The 10,858-nt window shown below is 44.4% G+C and overlaps 1 protein-coding gene across 1 annotated transcript in view; it reads left to right on the top strand.

Annotated features, from left to right (window-relative positions):
• Window positions 1-7,396, top strand: part of TNC (tenascin C) — a 91,330-nt gene extending 83,934 nt beyond the window's left edge. Inside the window, exons 26-28 of the mRNA XM_058445736.1 lie at window positions 928-1,089; window positions 3,478-3,641; window positions 6,359-7,396. Of these exons, the coding sequence (XP_058301719.1) occupies window positions 928-1,089; window positions 3,478-3,641; window positions 6,359-6,469 (437 nt within the window). The 3' untranslated portion in view covers window positions 6,470-7,396. The remainder of the gene's footprint in view (window positions 1-927; window positions 1,090-3,477; window positions 3,642-6,358) is intronic.
• The last annotated feature ends 3,462 nt before the right edge of the window (window positions 7,397-10,858 follow it).

Genomic DNA, 10,858 nt, shown 5'->3' with positions numbered 1-10,858 from the left:
TTTACAAAATTTTATTTGTTTGTTTGTTTGTTCATTTAGACAGAGTCTCACTCAGTCGCTGAGGCTGGAGTGCAGTGGTGTGATCTCAGCTCACTGCAACCTCCGCCTCCTGGGTTCAAGCAATTCGCCTGCCTCAGCCTCCCAGGTAGCTGAGATTACAGGCACCCTCCACCATGCCCTCCTGATTTTTGTATATTCTGTAGAGACGGGGTTTCACCATGTTGGCCAGGCTGGTCTCAAACTCCTGACCTCAGGTGATCCACCCACCTTGGCCTCCCAAAGTGTGGGGATTACGGGCATGAGCCACCGCGCCTGGCCTGTAACACACTTTAGAGTTTAAAAAGTACTTTCACCACCTTATCTCCTTGGATCTTCACTAATGCACTGGGAGGTTGGAAGTGGGGCAAAAATGTCAACCAGATTTTACCTGAGCCTAGTATTACTCCAGCAAGCACAAGACTGAGCTTTGAGAACAGGCCTGTGTGATATGGCCCCCTTTTTTTTTTTGCTTTCTGAAACGGAGTCTTGCTCTGTCACCCAGGCTGGAGTGCAGTGGCACAATCTCAGCTCTCTGCAACCTCTGCCTCTCGGGTTCAAGCGATTCTCCTGCCTCAGCCTCCCAAGTAGCTGGGACTACAGGCACCTACCACCACACCCAGCTAATTTTTGTATTTTTAGTAGAGACAGGGTTTCGCCATGTTGGCCAGGCTGATAACGAACTCCTGACCTCAAGTGATTCCCACCACGCCCACCCCCACCCCCTCCCACCCCACCTCTGCCTCCCAAAGTGCTGAGATTACAGGCATGAGCCACTGGGCCCAGTTGGCCCTGTTTTAAGTGTACCCAGTTGCCGCTTTTACAGAGTGAGATAGAAATGAGGGCCTCAGTCACCTGTGCTTCTTAGCAACCCTTGCCTGTCATCCACAGGGCTGGACAACCTGAATAAAATCACAGCCCAGGGGCAGTACGAGCTCCGGGTGGACCTGCGGGACCATGGGGAGACAGCCTTTGCCGTCTATGACAAGTTCAGCGTGGGAGATGCCAAGACTCGCTACAAGCTGAAGGTGGAGGGGTACAGTGGGACAGCAGGTACAGTAGTGGCTGCACTTAGAGCCTACAAAGCCATGGAGACCCTCTTGGCATTTACAGCTTATTTCTCTAACTTTCATTCCTTCCTCGTTAATCCAGCCATTTATTAAGTCAACAAATATTTGAGTACCTACTGAGTGCCAATCCAGAAAAACTGCAATTCAAAAGTGTTGGGTAGATATTTGGATCCTGAAACATTGAGTATGTTGGGAATCAGGGCAATCAGGATTGATTTCTAATGACCATCTTTCAAAAAAAGTGTGTCTTTCTTACCCAGTTTTAGATATCAGTTGTAGACTGATTTAAAAAAAAAATCCCCCAAAGGCCTTAATATTCATCCAATCCAGAACTTTTCAATTTATTCTGGGTGTATGGACCCACTAGCGGTCTTGTGAATGTCCAGATGCTGACACAGGTTGTCTGGGATGGGGCTGAGATTCTGCACGTTCTCCAAGTTCCCTGGTGATGCCGATATAGCTGGTGTTGCTGGTCTGTGGACCACACTTTGAGCAGCAAACCATCCACTCCATCACCTAACTGCTTGAATCTCTTCCAAGACATCCCTGCCATGTGGTCATCTAGTCTCAGCCTGCATCCTCATGAATAGAAGGTCACTGCCTCTCAAGTGGCCCCTGCATTCCTTGTCTGGCTCATAACCTTCATTCTGGTTTTGAAGATTTCTTGGACTTGAAGTGGTTTTGTGTGGTTTCCTGGCTCCACGTAAGAGGAGAAATAAATAAGGAAACAACATGTATTAAGGCCCTACTAGGTACCATCCTCTTTTGTAGATATTCCACCTGCATTCATCTCATTTATTCCTCATAAAACCATTTTATGAAGACATTATTTTTATACAGAGGAGGAAAGAAGTTCAGAAGAGCTCAGTGATTTGCCCAAGGTAAAACAGCTTGTAGGAGGTGGATGCAATCCTGGCTGCAGAAAACTGCATCTGACAATGTTCTTGGGGACAAAGAAGGGTCAGGACTGAGAGTGTGTACCACCCCCATGCAACCCATGCTGACTTTGGGTGGCTTTCTGTTATGTTTGTGAGAGCAGAAGAGACAGATGCTTGGCACGTTTCCAGCCTCCCTGAGCCCTGAAAGAAAACATCCATAAGGTGTAAAGTCTCCAGATAAAAGGTTGCCAAAAGCCAGGCTGAGCCTAAGGAGGCACAAAGCTCTTTTGAGATGGCAATTTAGCGATAATAAAGAGAGACACCCAGGGGCAAACATTGCTTTAGTTCTTGAATCCCTCAAAGAATGTTGGCATTTTATTACCTGGAAATAAATACCTCTTTGGTTGAGATGGCTTCAGGCAAGAAGAAGAATGTTACAGGGCAAGCAAATTCGTTAAGCAGCAGGAATGTGGCCTCTGTTCCTCTCTCTTTGTACTTCCATTGAAGAATGAGCCATGTTTCCCTTTACTGAGATAACGTTTGTAAGGCTGCATTTTCTTGTGTGATTTGGCTGCACCCAGGCCCTCTGCAGGAGAGCATCCTGTTTCATTAATATCTACGTGCCGTCCTCATGCCCTGGGTAGCATCATCAGTTAAAAAGGTACCTGGGTCCCTTTGACAACTTGTTCCAAATTATGATGGTAGAATGCCTCGCAGTCTTGAAATGTTTGTGCACAGCACTTGGCTGGATTGGGAGTGAGAAGACCCACAAAGCAATGGTACTGAAATGCTTCAAAAATTCAATGTATTAAATTACAAATTAGATTTCCAAATAGTAGTACATGTTAATGGGCTTCTTGTCTAAGAATCACGGAACATGATCTGATGAATACTTTAAAAAGTAACTGTGATACAGAGACTATTTAAGGACATCTAAGTCTGAAGGGCTTTAATTATGACTAATACATATTTGTATGTGGGAGAAAAGCATACCAATATCAAATGCATACTTCTCACCTTACTCTCTGAGGTCTTTATATAAATGGAATGCAGAAAAGTCATAAAAATAACAATCATAATAAGTATTTGTATGCCATGCCACCTGTTTAGCATACACCTTTATATCCATTGTAACCATGGCACTACTCAGTATACAGAATCAAACTGCTGGTTCCATTGTATAGATGAGAAAACTGAGGTTCAACAAGAGTCTTGACAGCCAAAAAGTGAAAAGATGGGACTCGAAGCTGGACTCTCCAAAGCCAGCCACAGCCCTCTTCCCACCACATTACGCTGCTTCTGTCAGAAATAAGTACTGGGGGTGACACTCATGTCCCATTCAGTTCCACATTCAATGCTGACTCTGGGTTCAATGTTTAAGGCCAGTCCCACCCCCAGAACCTTTCAATTGTCACCTATGGTTCTGCCCTTTACTGTCCAGGAGGGAAAATTCAGCTGAGATTTCTCAGGTCCATATTTTCTGTCTCTCCCAGGTGACTCCATGGCCTACCACAATGGCAGATCCTTCTCCACCTTTGACAAGGACACGGATTCAGCCATCACCAACTGTGCTCTGTCCTACAAAGGGGCTTTCTGGTACAGGAACTGTCACCGTGTCAACCTGATGGGGAGATATGGGGACAATAACCACAGTCAGGTGAGTGGACCGTGAGGGCCCAGAGCAGGCCAAGCTTGGGAAGCTGGAGGAGCTGATGGAAGTACAATTTAACTCCCTATCCTAGCAGAGACTAGGAGGCAGGAACCTTACTTATATGACAACCTGTTTTTCCCAAGACAGTGAGCAATCTCAAGGACACTGCAGGCCAGGTACAATAGAAACAGCACAGGTTAACCCTTGACAATCCCAAGGACAAACACCGGTCAAATGGATTCCAAAAACAGAACGCTTTACTCAGACAAAATCTCTGTCTGAATCCCAAAAGTAAAGCAGATAAAAGTGGAGGCCATTTAGGCGAAGCAGGGTTGATGACACAGAACCCCTGGCCTGGGGCACCTTTGGAATCCCAAGAACACCTTAAAATGGAGTCCACAGACTTTAAATCTCCTCCTTTTGTGAAGAAACCAAGGCCCAGAAAAAGCTGACTTTCCTGAGGTCACAGAGTGAAGTTGGCAGCAGAGCCAGCTCTCCCCACTTCCAGCCCCTGGCATTTTCCCTGCACCACACATACCTCTAGCACTTCTTCTGCAATCATAGAAACAGATTTTTTTTTTTATCCCCTTTAGAAATAGGCGAATGGATCAAATTCAGTAATCTCCCTTACTCTGAGCCTTGCCTACACTGGCACATTCCTGAAAAGTATAAAGCTGCGTGGGACTAGCCACTTAATCATAACCAAACCCCTGCCCAGGTCCCTCCGCAGAAGTTAGTCACCATCCCAGGGAGGAGGGATGGGTCTTCCCTTGGGGCCACACCACACTGATCCCTGGACCACAAGGATTCTTATGAGGTCTGCTCACTGGAATCCCCAGGACTTTATAAAAATGCAAAGGGCCAAATTCCACTTTATGATAACCCCAGGGATTCTGATTCAATGATCCCAGGCAAGACACAGCATCTCATTTTTTTTTTTTTTTTGCATATTTGCATTTTTGTTGTTGTGGAGTCGGAGGGGAGGCGGTTGATAGACTCCACAAGTGATTCCTGACATGCAGCAGGTGTTGGGACCTGTTGCTTTTCAATATTAGTCATTTTGATACACGTGTTTATGCCCTAGTTAACTGCTAGCAAATGACACCTGCGACCTTAAGTGTAGACCTTACCTTACATAATTTCTGGCACTTTTCAAAGCACTGTTACCTTCTGTATCTCAAGTGCTTATCACTTTTACCCTGTGCGGGAATTAGGATGTGGTTTTTCATGCCTGTGTTACAGAGAAGGCAAGAGTCACAGGACATTTCTTGACAGCAGTCCTGTGTTGTTTCCATCTTATTATGTTACTTCATCAATATTTCCATTCTGAGCATTATTTTATCATCTTTATTGCCTTGTCTCAAAAATACTTGTATAATACAAAATTCTTCTGGGAAAAGAAAAAAAAACCAACAAGCTACATGTCAGAAAGCAAGCCTCTCTTTCATCCTTCCATTCGATTATGGAAGAAGAAAGAGATGACATGGAAAGGAGCCACAGGAGCGGAGCCCCAGCTCCGGCTCTTCTCCTCCTGCTGTGTAGCCTCTGCAAAGTCACTCTTCCTCTCTGGCTTTAGTGCCTACCACAGTACAGGAAGGTGTGGCTTCCAACCCTGAACTATCAGAGGAAAGAACCAAGGCAAAGGCAGGCAGCGTGAGCACCAAGCTGTTGGACTACCATACTCACTGTAACTGAGTAATTACAAGCGGATTTGCCCATGAAAGGAATGAGCCATTCTTAAACCTCACATCCCTGTAAGACTCAGAAACTGCCCACGTCAGTGAATGCCAAACAATTAGAAGCAAATAAAGTGTCTCTGTTTTTCTCCCATCTCACTATCCATTTACTTCCCCACAGTGGGGCAAGGGGCCATGTGGGGTTTCATGGATTGACTCTACTAGCATCTGCAGACTTCGCTGAAGAGCCAAACTTGGAACCTGGAAGCCAAGACACAAATACAGTTTTTTCTTGTAGAAAGCTTTGGCCAAAATTTCAAAGATATTTCCCCCTACTTGAGACTAGGGAAGTAATATTTACGAAGCACCTACGACATGCCCAGCTCTGTGATAGCTCCTTTACAAACTCATTAATCTTCATCTCATCTTTCAAGCCTAACATTATCAGATCTTAAGAAAGAAAAAAGAAATAGTAAAACCGAGGCTCAGAAAATATTGAGAACTTAAGACTATTTATCTCTCAAGTAAGAGCACTGATATTTAACCCTATATGTCAAATTGTGAAACTGTGTTTTGTTGATGTTCTTTCTGCTATTCCATACCAAACCCCTATTAAAATACTCCATAGGAATCTCGTGAATTACAGACACACACACACACACACACACACACACTATGTATATAGCTATTCAATTCTAGAACTTCTAATAATGACCTGAACTCCTTCAGAACCTATTCCTAAGGACGGCAGGTTTCATTAGCCACCATTTTGCTTCAAGAGGAAAGACCAAAGCTCCATGCAAACTCAGGCGACTCTTGACTCAGGTGAAAAACTGGGTCAGATTCAGCCAGTTCCTTTGAAAGTTTTCACAACCCAGACCAACAGAGAGATAGGCAAGAGGCAGCTGTGATATACCAAAGGGTCAAATTGAAACAGAACTCATTTAGTTTGAATGACTAAATAGCAATGATCAGTGAACACCTTGCCTAACAGTAACCAACCTGGAGGCCTTCTCTCTCTCTTTTTTTTTTTTTTTTTTTTTATAGGGCGTTAACTGGTTCCACTGGAAGGGCCACGAACACTCAATCCAGTTCGCTGAGATGAAGCTGAGACCAAGCAATTTCAGAAATCTTGAAGGCAGGCGCAAACGGGCATAAATTCCAGGGACCACTGGGTGAGAGAGGAATAAGGCCCAGAGCGAGGAAAGGATTTTACCAAAGCATCAATACAACCAGCCCAACCATCGGTCCACACCTGGGCATTTGGTGAGAGTCAAAGCTGACAATGCATCCCTGGGGCCAACGGCGACAGCATGGGCCTCACCTCCTCTGTGATTTCTTTCTTTGCACCAAAGACATCAGTCTCCAACATGTTTCTGTTTTGTTTGATTCAGCAAAAATCTTCCAGTGACAACATCGCAATAGTTTTTTACTTCTCTTGGGTGGCTCTGGGAATGGGAGAGGGGTAGGATGTACAGGGATAGTTTGTTTTAGAACCAGCCGTATTTTACATGAAGCTGTATAATTAATTGTCATTATTTTTGTTAGCAAAGATTAAATGTGTCATTGGAAGCCATCCCTTTTTTTATATTTCATACAACAGAAACCAGAAAAGCAATACTGTTTCCATTTTAAGGATATGATTAATATTATTAATATAATGATGATGATGATGATGATGATGATGAAAACTAAGGATATTTCAAGAGATCTTTCTTTCCAAAACATTTCTGGACAGTACCTGATTGTATTTTTTTTTTTTTTAATAAAAGCACAAGTACTTTTGAGTTTGTTATTTTGCTTTTAATTGTTGAGTCTGAATTTCACCAAAGCCAATCATTTGAACAAAGCGGGGAATGTTGGGATAGGAAAGGTAAGTAGGGATAGTGGTCAAGTGGGAGGGGTGGAAAGGAGACTAAAGACTGGGAGAGAGGAAAGCACTTTTTTTAAACAAAGTTGAACACACTTGGGAAAAGTTTACAGGCCAGGCCTGTAATCCCAACACTTTGGGAGGCCAAGGTGGGAGGATAGCTTGACCCCAGGAGTTTGAGACCAGCCTGAGCAACATAGTGAGACCTTGTCTCTACAGAAAAAAAAAAAAAAAAAAAATTAATTAGCCAAATGTGGTAGTACACACCTGCAGTCCCAGCTACTCAGGAGGCTGAGGTAGGAAAATCGCTGGAGCCAGGAGTTCGAGGTTACAGTGAGCTATGATCACACCACTGCACTCCAGCCTGGGCAACAGAGGGAGACCCTGTCTCTAAATAAAGAAAAGAAAAGAAAAAAAAAAGCTTACAACTTGAGATTCAGCATCTTGTTCAGTATTTCTAAGACTAATAGATTATGGTTTAAAAGAAACTTTTATACTCATATCTAATGCAACTCCTAGAAACTCTATGATATACTTGAGGTAAGGATTGTTACCACACATGTGCAAAGATCCCCAGAGGCAGACTGCCTGAGTTCAATTCTTGGCTCCACCATTCCCAAGTTCCCTAACCTCTCTATGCCTCAGTTTCCTCTTCTGTAAAGTAGGGATACTCATACTTCTTATTTCAGAACATTTTTTGAAGAATAAATTATGTTATCCATTTGAAGTCCTTAGAATGGTACCTGGTGTATATTAAGTGCTAGTACGTGTTAGCTACCATCATTATCACTTTATATGAGATAGACTGGCGTTCATAGAAATCCAATGACTTGATTGTGGCTACTACTCCATAAATATAATAGAATTTGGATTTAAACCCAGGTCTTCTGGCTCCAATGTTCCTGCTCTCTCCTGGTCCCTTAATGAAAATCTCTCCTTCTTTGGGGAAATGTGTGCTGTGGCAAGAGAGTGAAGGTTGCAGAATGGGATATGGGGGAAGTTCAACCGGATGCTTCCTCAGGCTTCTACAATCCTGAACTCTTAAAACTAGGAAGAATGTCTATTAGGAATATCGCCTTCTCCTCTACATTGCAGTCCCCAAAAAGGGAGCAAGCCCATATTCCTCCAGCCTCAGACTGAACACATCTAGTGATGGGGAACCCATTGCCCGGATGGCAGGTCTGTTAGTCCTCAGCAAATATAGTGAGTCAGAACTGCTCAACGCATAACATTTCTCTTTTTAAACAAGGGTATATGGGGGAGAGTAATTCCCAGTTCATTCTCTTAGGGATTTTCAGAAAATTGACTTATTTAATAAAATAAGTCAAGTTTGGGCTGATAGGCCTCATTCAAATGGAATGTGATGGCTCTGCAGCAAGGATCAGAGGAATTTATGGTTCCAGCCACATCCTTTGTTGCTGAGTTTATCTTGCTTTAATAAATGCTGTCATGTTAGATATACAATGTGCTGTTCCAGATCATAAGAACTGTTGCATGCAGTTCAGCCATAGCAACGCTCTCCTGGCTATATAAATCCAAACAAATGGGCTCCCTGTAGCAACCAGGCCTCGAGTTGGAGGCTTACCTCTCCACTGGCTGCTGACTTGTGAGTCTCTAAACCCAAGTCCTATCCCCTCTCCAGAACTGTAGATGTACTTAATAAAGCTTGAAGGTATTCCCCACAAGCCATACAAGAATCAACTTCGGATTGGTGAAGAAGCCACATCAAACAGGAGTCAGTAATAACCCAAATGGGGACAGGGCAGGCAACCGGGTCTGAGGCCACGGCATTCAAAGACCACAGTCTCTAGTGTGAGCTAATCATTTCTCAAACGTGTCCTTCAGCCTCTGGCTCTGTGACTTGGCTTAGGAAACCTCTTCCATCTTGAAAGTTCTCTTAAAATTCCACTTCACCCTCAAGACCTGGGCCCTACCCCTGCCCCCATGAAACAGTCAAAATGTCTCTATTGGGAAGTAATTTCCAGGGTGTTCGACCTTCCCTTTGTTCCTTCTCTCATCTGCTCCCCTTCTCCCTGCTCTGTGCACTTCAAGGCCACCCTATTTCGATTGCATCAATGACTCCCAGCTTCCAGGTGGATGTCAAAATGGGAAGAGCCAGCAGGACATTGAAGGGAGGAGACTAGGAGTGGGGGTGGGTCAGGGCACTTGTTGCCCAGCTCCATCTATACAGCATCACAGTGGGCTGTCAGCATCCACATAAGAGAGCCGTAGACACTGTCAACTGACTGTCTCCATGCAACTCTCTCTTCAGGTTTAGAAAACTTCTCTCTCACTTGCCCCTTCTAGCCTAGGAGCGGTCACAGCACCCTAGCTCCTGCTAGACTTGGGTACCTGTGCTAGGCTCTGTGGCTCTCCTCCACCCTGCCCATGGTTTTGGGAAAAGCCCCTCTCCTTTAACTCTCCTCAGGGACCCCGGCAGGCTCGCCCACCCCTGGGAGCACTGAGTGCCATTGTTACAGCTGCCTGCTGGCCTTATCCATTATGATTTCTACTTCCTGCCTCTGTTCCTATAGTGATTATTGGTCATTTAATGGCTTTCCAGCATCCAAACTCCTTTCCAGTTTTAGGAAATTTGAGAACCTTGCCTCCTACTAAGGAAGCCACAGAGGAAAATACTCTTTCCTCCTCCCCTTGATAGCCAGGGCATGGGCACGTAACTTGGGCTTTGCCAATTGGATGCCCACAGAGGGACTTCTAACCTTTAGCAAGGAATGCAAAACAAAGAGTGTAGGAGACTGGCTCCCCCACAGAATCTAGCACTGAGGCCATCTATCCATGGGATCTGTGGCCCAGCACCATGCAGGGTACAGCCATATCCCTCTCTAATGGTGACAGCTGTTTCCAGCAGTGACAAAGGCAGACTGGCTAATGATTCCTGCTACCTGGCCTTCTTTGGTTCCTGATAATTTTCTGTGCCTGCTTCTTCAAACTCTCTGTCAGTTTTATGAGCTTCCTGATATCCTTCCAGAAAATTCCTTTTCTGCTTAGGTAGTCCTAGATTATTTCAGTTCCTTGAAGCCAGATACCTTGGCTAATACTTTCCTCCCTAGACCATGAGCTTGTGACATTTATTGACCCTCTTGTAGTCCCAGCACTGTGTTTGACACTTTAAATATCCAAAGTATCCTAAGCATCATAGTCACCTGTGAGACAAATTGAACTATTCCATGTCATGTAGAAAACTAGGCCTCAGAGGGATCAGGTGGCTTCTCGCAGCCACCCCACTGGGGTCAGACCAAGATTCACAGCCAGGCTGCCTGATTCCAAAATCCAAGTTCTTTTCAGCAAAGATATCTTATTCATTTCAGCAAGCCACACTAACTGGAAAACAGCACTTTTATTCATTTCACAAATGCTTGTGGAGCACCTCTCGTGTGGATTTGTTAGTGAAAAAAGGAGGAAAAGGTCCCTGTGGTCACAGCGTTTATATTCTAACAAAAAACAATGAATGATGAATGTAATAAATGATCAAATTAAATGGTATATTCAAGGGTAATAAGGACAAAGGGGACTAGGGTAAGGGGACAGGGTCGCAGTATTCAAAGTAGGGTGGTCACACAGGGTGGGCCTGTGAGAAACCCTCGGGAGGCACAGAAGATGAGCTCAATGAGTATTTGTTGCATTGAATTCGTGCTCATTTCTTTCCTTCAGAAGAT

Source organism: Hylobates moloch, unplaced genomic scaffold, assembly GCF_009828535.3.
Source record: "Hylobates moloch isolate HMO894 unplaced genomic scaffold, HMol_V3 SCAFFOLD_10, whole genome shotgun sequence".
In the NCBI taxonomy this organism is placed as follows: Eukaryota; Metazoa; Chordata; class Mammalia; order Primates; family Hylobatidae; genus Hylobates; species Hylobates moloch.
The sequence above is the reverse complement of the archived record's forward strand: the minus strand, read 5'-3'. Positions and strand labels throughout refer to the sequence as shown.